A 14,609-nucleotide genomic window follows, 5' to 3' on the forward strand; every position below is an offset into this window, starting at 1 on the left:
AGGGAGAAGCAGACGTTCCGCTGAGCAGGGAGCCCGACACAGGGCTCGATCCCAGGACCCCAGGATCATGACCTAAGCCAAAGGCAGACGTTTCACCGACTAAGCCCCCCAGGCGCCCACCTTGCTTTTATCCTTGATCTCACACCCCCTCTGACAGCCGGTACCCGCACGTCCCATTTGGCAGAGGGGACAGCCAAGATTCAGAGAGGTTAGGGGACTCCTTGCAGTCACACAGCAGCGAGAGGCACTGTGGCATTTGTGAGGCTCACGCTCTGACCCTCTGGGCACTTGGTCGGGGGAGGGGGACACTAACCCGGGAGCCCCCCAGCACGTGAGCCCCTGAGGCTTGTCTTAGGCCTGGGACTAACCCCTAACTAGAAGCCGTGAGGGGCAGCAGGAAGGCACGGTCCTCGCAGAGAGACGACACCCATCCCCAAACGGTAAAATAGCTTTGTTTTAATTCGCTTTGATTGGATCATTGGAAATCTTCCACAATAAATAAAACCGAGCAGAGGCTGAGGAAGGCAGACTCTTGCTAACTTCATTCAAAATGCATCCAGAGGAGCGCTCAGCCACTGCACAAACACGGGAGCAAGGCAAGAGGGACAAGAAAGCAAAATTTAAAACACCAACAACGAACCAAACATGATTGCAAAGAACAAAAAGTGCTCGGGAAACTTTGGCTTTGACGGGAATCGGGTGAGGTGAGGGCGCGTCCCTCCCCCGGGGTGGGCCCTCCTGGGCCCTCCTGACACGGTTGCAGGGTAAAGCCGGGGTCCGGCTCAGGGCCGTCGGCAGGTGGGCACCCATGGCAGTCCTGTCCTTTGCGAGAAGCCGAGCAGTGGGGTCAAGTTCAACACCAGGGCCAAGAGGAAAGCGGACTCTCTCTCAAAACCCGTCAGCCCAGACCACAGGGGAGGATGACCAGCCAGTGGCCTGTGGGCACGTTTCCTTCCAACCAGATGTCTCTGATGGACACGATGATGACCCTGAGCTCTCTGGAGGGGCAAGGGCAGTGGCTCGTCCCCGATGGCATGTGGCCCGCGGCCTGCCATCTTTGGGCTTGCGCTCCCCTGCAGAAAGCGTTTTTGGTCATACCCAGGCCAGGGATGGTGAGTTCTTTTCTGCTTTCCATTCTTCTTTGTGTTCAGGCTGCCTTGAAGAGACTTGTTAGAGCAAACATCACAGTTCTAAATATTCCCTGTAACTCCACTCCACCCAGGACCCAGAGGCCCAGTCCTCTGGCCCCCAGCACTTGCAAGAATCGCCCTCCCCACCTTCTTGTCTGGCTTCCCCATTTTCAGTCCTGTTTTCTTGAATCTGAATTCTCCCACTAAGCCCAGGCCCTTAAAAGCATCGCTTTCTTTTCTGCCCGATGGTTCTGGAAGGCAGACACTACAAACCCGTCCTGCTCTCTGCCGTACCAGGTGGGTGACGCAGGGGCGGGGCGGGGCGGGGGGTGGGGGGCATGTGGAACCAGGTGTTGATTTTGCCGAGGTAACTCCAGCTCCAGAAAAATCAGTCTCCTGGCTCCATGGGGTTCGGGAGGGTGCTGAGATCTCTCTCCCTCCCTGACTCCAGTCTTTCTGGCTTCAGGCTCAGCACTGATGGAAGGCGGGGACACCTCTGATCCCCCCGCCCGGGGCCAGGACTGGTCCAAGGAGCTCTGTGCCTGAGGGGCAGGCAGAAGCCTGGGCTGGGAGCCCAGCGATGGGGCGGACACTCGAGAGCCTCCTCTGGGGGTGTGTGTGGGGGGGGATTCTCATTATCCTGTCCACAACAGGCCAAATGCTCTGTGGACAATGCTCTTGTCTGAGTCTCAGGCACCCTTACCCCAGGTAAGCCCATCAGTGCACTCAGTCCCAGCCACCATGATCGGCGCTCTTTGGTGAGGACTCCTTGGCTAAGCCAATGAGCACAAAGAGATGTTTGCTGGGGCGGTGGGAAGAGCAAGGTTGTCTCCCCCACAGGAGGGGTGGCGGGAAAAGGCAGACACCAGAGCTTGCCGGGGCCACCACAGGCAGCCTGAGGAGCCCAGTGGTGAGAGGCGGAGCTGCCAGAAGCTTCCACCAGGTCTCGGAGATGTGGGATGGAACCCAGCTGGGAAAGGCCACCCCAGGATGTCTTAAACACGGAGCCAAGGATGTTCTATTTTTGCTCAGAATGTGTGACTTGTGCTCTCTGTCACAATTGGTTCACTTCTGCAAGTCACATTCCTTCTCTGGGCCTTGCTTTTCTCGTCTGTGAAATGGGAAGGCAGGCGGGAAGGCCTCTCCACAGCTTGGATGGCCTAGTGGGAGGGAGGGAGGGACGGCCAGGACCCCGCAGCCGAGCCAGGCAGCCCGCACACGGCGCAGAGCCCTCCTCGCTCTGCTCGCTCTGGGGACCTGCTCTGACTCCACACAGCCCCGACGCAGACTGCGTGCTCTGACCTCTTAGCTCTGAACGGACTCAGCTCCCAGCACTCGAGGACGCGCTCAGAAGTCCACTCTGCTCCCTGTCTCAGGGGGCACTCTTCTCAAGGGATGAATTCGCCAACCCACAGTCTTTGGGGACTTATGATCAGAACGATGACCTCATAGTGACGTAGGAGCCTTTATCGGTCAAAAGAGTCTTACATTTTGGAGGATTTTAAAGCTGGAACAGGCTTTTGTTTGTTGGCTTGTGGTGATCTTGTTTTTTGTAAGCCACTGTCTGGATTCTGAATCATTGAGAATCTAGGAAAAGCTACAGAACTTCTCCCCAGGAAAATGCTCCTATGCACAGGCTTGGGGGAAAAACACTAACGTGGCACGCTATTTCTGGGGACACCTGTGAACTGCCTGAGACCACCTGTGGCCCCTGAGCTCCCCAAACGCCTCCCTCCCTGTTTGCAGAGGGAGAGACTGAAGCCGGGAGAACAGAGCTCGCCAGCGTGCGGCCAGGAGCTCAGGAGAGAGGCCCCCTGGCTCCCGAGACTGGCCTGCTTCCCACTCTGCCAGGACACTGTCACGTGTCCACAGAGTCGCAGTGGCCTGTGAAGAAATGCTCTCGACAGGAAAAGTGATTTCTCCGCATCAATGTCAGGAACTGGAACCACCCATCACCGTCCCGCGTGGGCCTCCACTCCCCACCAGGCCCGCTGCCTTTTGGAGATTCTTAGCCTGAGACGGAACCCAGTCCATGAGGACCGAGAAAGAAGGCGGAGCTGAAGGGAAGGAGGTACGGAGCACTTCACCAACCTACCAACCCGAAACCCCAGATCTGTCCAGCAGCGAACCCCCAAGCCCTAGAGTCCCCCACCCCAAGTCTGAGGAGTCCCACAAACCTTGATTTAAGCTCCCCATGCCCTGGCTGCCAGGTGAAGCAAGAGCAAGCTTCATGAAAACATCAGGACCAGCCACGGAGCCACAAAGTGCACGCAATGTCAGCTGAATTACCAAAAAAAAAAAAAAAAAAATCAATCAATAAATAATCAGTTGGCTGATGAGGACGAATCGGGACAGCCTGGGAGTGAGAGGATGAGGTATGTCTTCTCCCGCCCTGAAGGTCATGCTCCTGGGACGGCCCTACAACCCCCAGGACATGCACGTGGCCAGTAGGGACTTGGCCCAGAGCGTGGGCTCCTGGAGAAAGTGCTGGCTGGTGGAGGTCGTGTGTGGCCTTGGAAGGTCACGGGCGCCAAATCCAACAGTCCGTGAACATCGGAGTGACGGCCCCGGCCGATGCCTCAGGACAGCGCTGAGTATCATCCTAGCTTTGTCCCGCTCAGGCGCCACCTCGGGAAACTAGAAAAGATGTCCCCGGCTCTAGAGCGAGGGCTATGATGCCGGGGGGCCCACTGTTCCCCAGTCAAGGCTTTTGCCTTATTTCAGCCAATGCACACATTTCTCCCCCAAACACAAAGGCACATGGAAGTAGTCAGATCTGCTCTCAGCCGTGATGACCGCCACCGAGATGGCTTTCTCAAGGAAACATCAGCTTGGGAAGAAGACATCCGCTGGAGTCCAAAACACTTTGCCAAGTGTCTGTGAAGACCTTTGGGCTGGGGAGCCTCTCCTGGCCACCAGAAAGGAGCTTTGGGAAGACAGCAGAGTGGGGGTTGTCATGCCAAGTGAGGGACGGGCCAAGTAGTGTGCAAAGAAAGGCACCATCTCGCCCCCAGTGTCCACGTGGTCCGATGGGGCTCTGTCCTGAGGTCAGCCTCACTCAGAAAGATCCCAGAAAGAATCAGAGTGTGGGAGTCAGTCCCGGACCCCCGGACAGAAGAAAGTTTCTGCCTGCCCTCCCTGGGAAACTGTCCTTCACTTGGGAACACAGAATCTTCTGTAGCTGCCCCTCCCCAGAAGCCAAAATGACTTGAGCGCTTGGAGGCCGGACCTCTCCCGCGTGTCCCCACTTGCCCCCGGCTCCAGGACAGCACTGAGGGGGTCTCCCCATTCAAGACCAGTTCTGGGACTCGCTCTGCAGAGCCGGCAGGGCTCGGGGGCCCTGTGGAGTAGATGCTGCCAAATGCTGGGGTGCAAGAGGCTGCGAGGGGCACCTCAACACAGCCCCGAGGCCGGCCCTCAGAGCTCCCGGGTCAGAATGGCTCCAGTGCGAGGCGGGAGCTGGCCACGGAGAGGCGGGCTCCGGGGCTCCTTGGCAGCGTCATCTCCCCTTAAATATCCGGATTTTATTGATGGATGCCAAGGTGGCCGTCACGTTGGACTCAAAGTCTCCGTCGTGCACCCCGGTCTTGCGAAAAGCCCCCGCCGATGGGTTGTTCTCCCAGTAGTGATGCCAGTTCCCCTTACTGTCTGCCCCGAAGCCATACAAGTCCACCTGCAGGGGCAAAGCACAGGTCAGATCCAGAGGGCGGGGTGACAACTAGAACCTCTAAGAAAGGGGCGTCTTCAGGTAACCCCCAAATCCGCAAACACCATGACCGAAGATTCATATAAACCCTGCTCCCTATGACCCCTTCCAGTTCCTTACTGGACCTCTCAGGGGCTTCACGAACCAAAAGCAAGTTCTGTGAAAGTCAAGTCTAACACCGGAAGGCACAGCGGGAGAATGGGAGGCCCTGAGGGAGCTGGGGCAGGCAGGACGACCTCTCCAAGGCTCCAGGGCCTGGGGAAGGAGAGTGGGGTTGAGAGCAGGGACTCCCAGTCTGCCACCTGCTGGTAGAGCCTGGGACTGCCAAACCCCTGCTCTGAGCCTCACTTCTCATCTGGAAAATGGGGCCAAGGGGAATGACCACAAGGAGGCAGGTGGTGGATGCTGATCTTTTTCTTCCCTGAGGCTAATTTCCATGTGGCCCAGGAGCCCTCACTGGCCAGTGCAGGTGGGGGGGGCTTTCCTACACGTGACAAGCATTCACTGAGCACTTCCTCTGTGCGGAGCGCTGAGCTGTAAATACATCAGAGTTCAGGCAGACCTTCATCGGGCCGCCTGGGTGGGTGCTGGGGAAGTTAGGGATGCGGGAGGCAGGTGTCAGACCACGGAGCTTGTGACTGGCTGTGAGGACTAGTGAGGGACCGGGGCGAACCTCAGGGCTCCCACAGCACAGAGGAAGGCGGGGCCGAGGACTCAAGGCATCTGGGAGAGCAGGTGCCATTTGAATCGGGTCTCGGGAGATGAGCTGAAGATATCTGGGAAGGAATATTCGAGGGCCCCCCAAGGAGAGGAGCTGCTGTGTGGGCTGCAGCGTGGAGGGCAGATTTGGGGGTGGGGTTCCACGGGGAGGGGGGGTGGCAGGCAGAAGACAGCTCTGTGGCGAGCACAGCTTTCTCCTGAACACCAACAAGGCCGCAGCCCCCCCCAGTGGGAGGGAAGAGAAGGGAATAGCATTTCTGAGGGAGCTAGCTGGAGAGAAGAGGGAGATGCGGCTTCTGGGAGAGACACCCTGGTTCAGTGGCCCTGCAGGATGGGGGTGCGGGATGGGGACAGAACAACCTCTCCCCCTCCCTGGGATTTTACCCTGGAGCCAGGTGGGGTAGGGGCAGGGAGGGCTACGTGTGACCCTGACCTGACCGGAAGGCATATCTGAGGTCCTGCCTGATGGGGGCCTGAGAGGAAGTAGGGGGTGAGTTCTGTGGCCGCAACCCCACCCCCCACCGCTCCTCCGCCCAGGGCTGCAGCAAGATCCCCGTGTCATCGATGGAGATGCGGGCACAGCCTTGCGGACGGTCAGGCAGGTCCATGGAAGGAAAACACGAAGCACGCTTAGCAAGATCACTGGTTCTCCACCTCGGGGAACAGTGGGACCCCTGGGTGCCTGGTTCCCACTTTCTGGTGAACGTGGGCCTGGGTGTGGGCTGGGTGCTGGGATTTAGCTCCGTGGACGATCCTAATGAGAGACCAAAATTGAAAGCACAGCTGCCCCCATTACGATCTGCTCCTTGATTTTGTGCCCATGTCTGAGTTCTACCCGCTGGTTCTGACTCTGCCTCGGGGGCCCGCATGGAGGGAGCCGGGACTCTTGCTCCTGAGAACGTGCTCAGGGAACACCGCTACTCCCTGCTGCCCACTCTGCGAGCTGTGCTGGAGAGTCATGGAGAGCTCCAGGGTAGAGGTCAGGAATCAGAGCTTCCAGAACAAGAGCTCTGCCGGGGCCCTGGGGCAAGGATGGAGGTCAGCCCGATGGCAGACGCTCTCACTGACGCTCTCGGAAACGTGGCAGGAGGAGGCCTCGTGGCCCGGGAGGCCCGGCGGGCATGGGGACGAGGGTGGCATACCTCATCACAGATGTGCAGCGAGAAGATGACGGAGAGGATGCCCGTGGACGGGTACCGCCCGTGGCCCTGCAGCCAGCTGTCGAAGACGTACTTGATGAAGGCCGGGTGGTAGATCAGGATCTGCGGGAGGAGGACGCAGCCCTCCGTGAGCCGCTGCAAAGGACCCCGAGCACCTGCGAGGTGCCCCCCGCTGTCGTGGCCTTGGGGGACGGAGCAGTGCACAGGACCGGCGCCCCTGCGCTCATGGGCCTGACATTTAGTGGGAAGGACGGGTAGGAGCCTAACCGCGGGCCAGAGGATACTAAACCACAACAATTACGGAAACATGGAGAGAAATTGAGCAGAGAAACAGTAAAGCACCAGAGGGGAGAAGGCTCGCTGAGACAGAGACATCCGGGTAACATTCCAATTGGGCCAGGGAGGTTCCAGGGAACAGCATGAGGTAGGAACAGGGCCACCCCTGTCACACTGCAGGAAATGCATGCACAGGGACACCCGTTCTGCCAGCGACGGGCCATCACATGACCCTATGAGCTAGCCTCCCCCCTCCTCATGTTACAGATGAGGACACTGAGCTCAGAGGTGCTGAGTGTCACACAGCCAGGCTGGCCAAGCCGGGAGGTATCTGGTATCAGACCTGCCCTTGACTCCACGCTCACCGCTGCCATGAGGACAGCGAAGGGGACTTCTCAGGTGTTAGAGGGTATGCGTGTATGTCCAGGAAGCCCAACGCCAGCCCCCAGGGATAAACCGAAGCACAGGACCATGCAGGTCTCTGCTGAACTGTTCATCTCTCAGCCTGGCTTCAAGCTACCGGTGTCTGGGAGGCTCTCTGCTCCACCCACTCAGCCCTCCAGGGATTCCCACGTGGCTTCTCCACCGGGCGGTACACCCCAGTGCAAAGGGCAGGTGCTGGCGGCCCAGGCAGTGCTCCCACTCCAGCCACACTGTGAATGAGCTGTGTGTCCCCAGGCAAGTGACTTGGCCTCTCTGACCCTGATCTCAACATCGAAAAACCACAGTGTGTGCAAAGGACCAATGTGGTAGACACTTCACTTCTTTTATCCCTTCTGCCCTTTGCCCAGGGCTTGGCCAACCCCATTCCGGGGTACCACTGGGGAAGACGGAGACAGGGAGGCAGGAGGTGAGGTCTGGCTTTGAGAAGCTCACACCGTACAGCACCGGGTCTCAAACTGCAGCCAGCATCGGCATCCCTGAGGGGTCGGTAAAAGCCCAGCTTGCTGGGCCGTCCCCTCCCTCCAGAGTTTCTGATGCCGTCGGTCTGGGGTAGGCTTGAGTATCTGCATCTAGGACCATATCCCAGTGATGCTGCTGGGCTGGGGTTCCCATTTGGAGAAACTTTTCCAGGGTCTGTCTGTCAAGCCGGGAAGCCAGGTAGAGGCTCTGGCCTCCGCCAGCCCAGGGGCCCGAGGGCTCTCTGCAGCCACATGCTGGCAGAGGGGAGATGGGGCTCTCTCATCAAGCTGAGCCTGAGCTCGGAGGACAGGGGGTCTAAGCCTCGACTTACCTTATTCTTTTTCACTTTGATCTTTGCGGGGACAGGAACGTAGGTGCTGCAGGAGGAGAAAAAGCAGGCGGTTAATGTGGCGAGGGGGCTGGGCTGCCTGCATGCTGCTCTTGGAATGGACCCTGGAGAGAGAGGTAGGGACCCCACCTCCCTGCCACAGCCCCATCCTCCTGCAGCCCACTACGGACACCAGAGGGCGCTGTTGGCTAATTCAGGAATATTTCTTAATTGCTGCTTTCCCTGGCAAAGGTTAACACCCGGGGACTTGCTCCAAAGCAAGCCTGAAGGAGCACAGCTCACTGCTCGGCACTGCATGATGAGCCCCGCAAAGGCCCGCTTTCCACCTGCAAGGTTATGTGTGTCCCCGAGATGAAGGTGCAAATGCCCGGCCACCTGGCCTTACATTGGATCTAATGGGGGCAATTCACACTCCTGATTCTAGGGGATGGGGTGGGAGAAGAGGGCCTCTGAGGGCAGTCCTGGCCCGCTCCTCCCCTGCCCGCTCCTCCCTCACTGCCCTCCTGAGAGGGTGGTCCCCGGCTTCCTGTACCCCAATCCATCAGGCTTGCTGGCCGGGCCTCACACCAGGAGGCTTCCGGCCATCTGGACGGCGAAGCCACTCTTTTCAGGAAGAGTACGGGACTAGGACTCAGACCCAGAGGCCAGCCTGGCTCCTAGGCTAGGGCAGCGTACTGGGGCAGGCCTCTTCGTCCTGCCCGGGAGGAGGGAGGCGAGGGGAAGGAGCAGCGTGGGAATTCGACGAGACAAGCAGCGCCCAGTGCCCAGGGTGGTGCCTGTGAGCCCCCCGCTCTAGAGGCAGCTCACGGGGACTCAGGCCACAGCTGACGTGCCGGCATGCTGCCTCCCTGCCTGCCCCCAGTGCTACCCAAGGCTATTTTTATAGCCTCAGAAGAGTTGGGGGCCTGTCATCCTCGGGGTGCACAGCAGAGATAAGGAAGGGGTCAGAACAGAATTGTCACGTGTGGAGTCCTTTCCAGTGGGGCCCCTCCTCCCAAGGCATTTCCAGTAAGCCTTGGAGGCCTGTCCCGGGGTCATGAGAAGGGGGAAGGTCGAAGCTCACGGGGTGTTAGCAGCACAGGGAGGGAAGGGACCAGGAGCTACAGGCTAGGTGGGGACCTGGGGCCTGTGGAGCTGGTGCATTCCAGAAGGAAGTCTGGCGGAGGAAGCATTCTGGTGCAGGAATAGCATGCTAGGGGGCACGGAGGATCAGTGAGGGGGTGGGGCAATGGCCTCTCCATCCCAAACTCCCTCCCCATCCCCTCACTCCTGCCGGGGACTCACTGAGAGATGGTGCCCGTGGTGGTGGCACTGACCACCCACTCCAGGTCGGTGGTCTTGAAGGGAACCAGGACCATGCTGACATTCTCCGCCAGCTCCCTGAAGCTCTCGGGGTACACCAGATGGTGCGTGGTCTTGCTCCCAACATCCATCTCAAAGCCCGCCGTGGGGGCCTTGTTCATCCTGGGGGAGAGGGGACAGAGGGACACGCATCGCATCACATGGCTGCTGCTTCTGGGCCCCAGCTCCCTCAGCTGTGAAATGGAGACGATTAAGGCAGAGCTCAAAAGCTTTTGCTACTTTCTGTCTGTTTTTCGATCTCGAATGAGCCTGACCACTGCCACTATTGCTGACCTACTGTGTACAAGGCACCGTCCTGGCCGAGTAATGCACCGCAATGCCCCTTAATGACAACTGTGCCCAGGAGGGATTCTGTGGTCCTATTTCATGATGGAAGAAATCTGAAGGCAAAGAACTTGTCCCAGGACGCAGAGCTAGCAGGTGGCAGCCTTGAACTCAAGTCTGTCTGAACCAGAACCTGATGCCTTCCCCCTCACCACCGACATTCCTGCAGCACGCCAGGGACACTGAGGCTCCGAGAAGCCGGGCAAATGGTCTGAGGACATAAACACAGACATCACAGAAACAGGAGACTATTCTAGAAGGCGCCTGGGGAACAGCACCCCCACTGCCAAGTGAATAGTGGGGTGGAGATTATAAGAAACCCAGGACACACATCTTCCCAGAGGATCTGTTTTATCTGGTGACAGGGAAATGTATTTACGTTAAAAGCATATAGTTTTATTATGGCCTAGATTGCAAAATGGGGCCGACTTTTAAAGATGAAACCAGTCTTCAAAGAAATCTTGCCCTCTCTCCAGGTCTCTCTGTGCCAAGCTCCTGGCCTGCTGGCTTCCTCCCACATAGGATTTCCCATCTGGGTCCAGAGAGGCACCGCTGGTCCACCTCCTTCCTACAACGCACAGTTGGGGACACTGAGGCCCACGGCAGGGAGCAGGGGACCGGGGGCCCATGGGGGAAGTCTGGTCATGCTAGCACTACGGTCTTGTCCTCCTGGCCCCGAGCTGAGGCGCCTCTCGGAATCCAAGGGGCCGGGCGCTCACCTCAGCACGAAGTCGTGGCTGTCGATCTGTGGCCCGTACCAGGACTCCCTCAGGTTACCGGAGTTCCCCACCACGGCACAGCGCCGGCAGCCCACCGACCTCTTCTCCAGCAGGGGGTCCACGTTCCCGGGCACCACCTGGAACAGCTCCCTGATGGTATCGTTCAAGTTATTGGGTTGCTTCTCCCGCTGGAGCCTCTGTGGGCCGAGGACAGAAGGAGAAAGGTCAGCCCGGCTGCGCTGCCAGTGGCCGGGGCCACTTAGCCGTCCCCGTGCTGGGCCCCGAGCTCCCCACGTGTGCTCATGGGGCCCCTCCCTGGTACCTTCCTTTCTGCTGGGCACCTGGAGACTGAGGAGGCTCAGACAGCCACCTCCTCCGGGAAGCCCAGGGGCTGCTCAAGGGGATGGGAAAGAGATCACTCCCTCGTTCTGCAAATGCTTTTTGAGCACCTACTACGTGCACTTAGGAAGTGACACCGGGTGACAGGAAAAGAGTAAGGTGACCCTCCAAGGCCTCGTCCCTGGCCCCTGCTCCCTTCATCCTCCTGCCCGCTCCCTGGGGACCCCTGGGCTCCAGCAAGATCAAAAAAACCAGCCCTTTGCCGGACGCATCAAAGCTTCCAATGTCTGCCTGGCAAACTGTTTTCATCCTCTAAGACCGAGCTCCAGACTTCCGACGTCCTCACTCACGGTAAAACCTGGAGACAATTCCTAAGCAGTGTCACCTCTGAGACCTGTCACCAGCTGTAGTGCACACCACACCACCTTTGAACCGTAGACGAGAAGGACGCCATGGGTCCCAGACTGATTGAACCACGTGTCCCCCATCCAAACCAGGCTTTCAGAAACCCAGCTTAAAGTCTCTCCCACAATTCTGTCCCTGTGTCTCAGACCCTTGGAACCTTGACCTTCAGAAAGCCCAGTCCCTGGGGCTGCAGCGGCTGGATTGTGGGGGGAGAGGTGGCTGTGGGTTGAGTCTCACCAGCTTCTCCCAGCCCCAGGCCCAGGGCAGTGGCTGGGAAAGAAAGAAGAGGTTGGAGCTTGCTGTGGCCATGGTCCAGGAGACTGGTGATGGGGTGTATGGGGAGATCCAGGGCCAGGCAGCACCCCCCGCACCCCGCCCTGAGACAGAAGGAATCAGATCTCCAAAGGAGAGGCCCACCAGCAGCATGGCTCCTTTAGTTAAGACCTTCAGCATCTCCTCCGACACCATGGGAGAGCCGTGGGCAACAAGATCCGGACCACTCACCACACCCCCTGGGAGGGTTATACTAAATAAAAAGGGGAGAGAGAGAGATAACAAGTGTCGGAGAGGTTATGGAGAAAGTGGCACCCTAGTGCATTGCTGGTGGGCACGGAAGATGGTGTGGACACCGTGGCGAACACACACCGAACGACCACGGAAGCGCGCGCTTCCATTCCCAGGTATACACTCAGAAGGACTGGAACAGGGTCACGCAGAGTTTTGCACACCCATGTTCACGGCAGCACGTAGCCGAAAGGTGCAAGCGACCCAAGGGCCCACTGGCAGGTGAGTGGATGAAACAGGGTGGAGTATCGTGCAGTCGTGAAAAAGGAAGGAATTCGGGGGCACCTGGGCGGCACCAAAGGGTGCTAGCAAGATAACCCTAGGGGCGCCTGGGTGGCTCAGTTCATTAAGCGCCTGCCTTCAGCTCAGGTCGTGAGGTCAGGGTCCCGGGATCGAGTCCTGCATGGGGCTCCCTGCTGAGGGGAGTCTGCTTCTCCCTCTGCCTCTGCCCCCTCCACTCATGATTTCTGTCTCTCTCAGATAAATAAATAATATCTTTAAAAAAAAAACAAAAAGAAGAAGGGATGGGCCTTGGAAGCACGCTGAGTGACCTAAGCTCGACCAGGAGGACAAATATTGCAGGATTCCACTATACGAGGTCCCCTAGGGGAGTCAAATTCATCGAGACAGAAGCTAGAAAGGCAGCTAGCTGCCAGGGCCCGAGGCGGGGGTAAAGGGAGTTCACGCTGAACAGGGGCAGGGTTTGGGGGCACAAGGAAAAAACACTGGCTCTAGAGCGTGGTGTTGGTTATACGACAGAGTGACTCTCCTTCATGCCACTGAATTGTACACATATAAATGGTTACGATGGTAAATTATATGTTATGTACATTTCAACACGATAAAACAGAACAATCCCCAGATTAAACACCTGCGTGAGATGAGATGTGCTGGGGCAGCTCCAAGCTCCCGGATGGGCGGGCACCCAGGAACTTGCTAACTCAAAGAGCCTGACTACTGCACTACGGCCAGGCTGAACCCCAGATCCCGCCCTTCCTACAGGCTCCCAGGCCCTGCTGCTGCTGGTGCGGGTAGAGGGCCTCGGCCACACGCTCCTGCAGGAACCTCCAGGATATCCCCGTGGTCTGAAGTCTTGAGGCCCCAGGAGACGCGACTTGGGAGCACAGCACAGCAGTGTCTTAACCCAGCTACGACTGACTGACTCACCTTTAATGGCTCGTTTCAGGAAGAAAAAAAAAAAGTAAGTTCATTTTAAAAGGAAATCTCACATCCCCACCTCAAGTGGAAAGCAAGGATTCCTTGGCAGAAGTTAAAAAAGGAATTGCACCAAACAATGAAAACAAAACAACGTTATTTGATTCCCACTCATACTGTTGCCGCCCGGGCACGCTGCCCACGCTTTGCTGGAAGGAAGACGGGCGAGTATTAGAGAAGTGCATAACCGAAGATCGGGGCAGATTAATGTTCCTGCAACTGCAAACAGAGCAGGAGAATTACCGTCGACTCCGGTCCTCGCACTGGGAGGGGAGGTTCCTGACGGCCCAGCCCCGGCATCACCTAGAATCTCGCGGCCGGCCACACCCAGGCGGCATGCGGTTCTACCTCGGCGATTTCCAACCTGTTGTAGTGATTCGCTGGCAGGAGTGGAGACCGAGGCCCAGAGAGCAGAAGGGCGAAGCCATCGGGCGCGCGCATCCCCACATCCGCTGCAGAGCCAGCAAGAGCTTGCGTGGGAAAGCAGAGCTGTGTTTCTGCAGCTTAGAATCCTAACTCCTGCACCTGCCTGCTGGGTCAGACGGGGCAGGGCCCTCAGGGCTGATCTGTGTCCCTGTGCCTGTCTTCCTGGGGAAGGGATACTCTGATTTCCCTGACTCTTGTAAGTGACAGCAAAAGGACCAACAGGCTGCTAACTTGCACGTGGGAGGGAACGCTGAGAAGTTCAAAGACATCCCCCGCCTCTCACTCTTCCGGGGCAGCTTCCAAGTATCCTTCTTGGTCAGCGCTCCACAGGTGCCTGCCCACTGGGGGTCAGGGCTCCTTGAGGCGGCCCTGTGACCTCGGGCAGGGCCAGGAAGCAGAGGCTGGAGTCAGGGATGCAGGGGCGTGGGGTGGGCACTGTTTGCAGCAAGGGAGGGCGGGGGACACGGTCTCCAAGGTGGCGTCCACTTCAGCAGGCAGGGGCCAGGGAAGCACACTCACACTCAGGGCACAGATGGGGAGAGCCTCACTCACTCCTCCTGCACTTCTGCCTGATGGCATGGGGAGCTTGGGGGTGCGAACTGAGCCACAGACTGTCCAGCCTGGAGGCATGACGTCTGGTCTTCTGTACCCCCCATCTCAACCCCATGTTGGAAAGAGGTACCCACCCCTCCCACCCTTCCTTTCTGCCCTGCCCAGTGAACCTTGCTCCTCCTCCAGGTTCAGCTCACCATGCGGCACCTCCCACAATCCCCCCAAAATACTGGTCTTTGCCTTATGCATGTGCTTGGCACGCAGGTCCCTGGCCACGGGCGTAGCGTAATCCGCAGCTGCCGTGGGCTTGCCTGTCCAGCCCCCTGAGCATCCGAGCAGCAAGCACGGACTGACAGACAACACTTGCTCCATGTGCTGAGTGAGCAAATGACCTCTGCCAGGGCTGACACGCATTCACACACCCACCGGACCCACGGCTGCGGAACCCCCATCGTGTGC

General features: G+C 58.4%; 1 protein-coding gene across 3 annotated transcripts in view; it reads right to left on the minus strand.

The window, feature by feature from the left end:
* Window positions 1-436: 436 nt before the first annotated feature.
* The window catches only part of ST3GAL1 (ST3 beta-galactoside alpha-2,3-sialyltransferase 1), a 93,720-nt gene continuing 79,547 nt past the window's right edge, over window positions 437-14,609 (minus strand). For 2 of the 3 annotated variants that reach the window (XM_057307755.1, XM_026495377.4), the window contains 5 exons: window positions 10,650-10,846; window positions 9,529-9,708; window positions 8,227-8,272; window positions 6,699-6,818; window positions 437-4,803 (listed from right to left, as the gene is read on the minus strand). In XM_057307755.1, coding sequence (XP_057163738.1) covers window positions 4,630-4,803; window positions 6,699-6,818; window positions 8,227-8,272; window positions 9,529-9,708; window positions 10,650-10,846 — 717 coding nt within the window. In that variant the 3' untranslated portion in view covers window positions 437-4,629. Of the gene's footprint in view, window positions 6,311-6,698; window positions 6,819-8,226; window positions 8,273-9,528; window positions 9,709-10,649; window positions 10,847-14,609 lie in introns of all 3 variants that reach the window. The other variant, XM_057307756.1, reaches the window with a different exon arrangement.

Source organism: Ursus arctos, unplaced genomic scaffold (assembly GCF_023065955.2).
Source record: "Ursus arctos isolate Adak ecotype North America unplaced genomic scaffold, UrsArc2.0 scaffold_6, whole genome shotgun sequence".
Lineage (NCBI taxonomy): Eukaryota > Metazoa > Chordata > Mammalia > Carnivora > Ursidae > Ursus > Ursus arctos.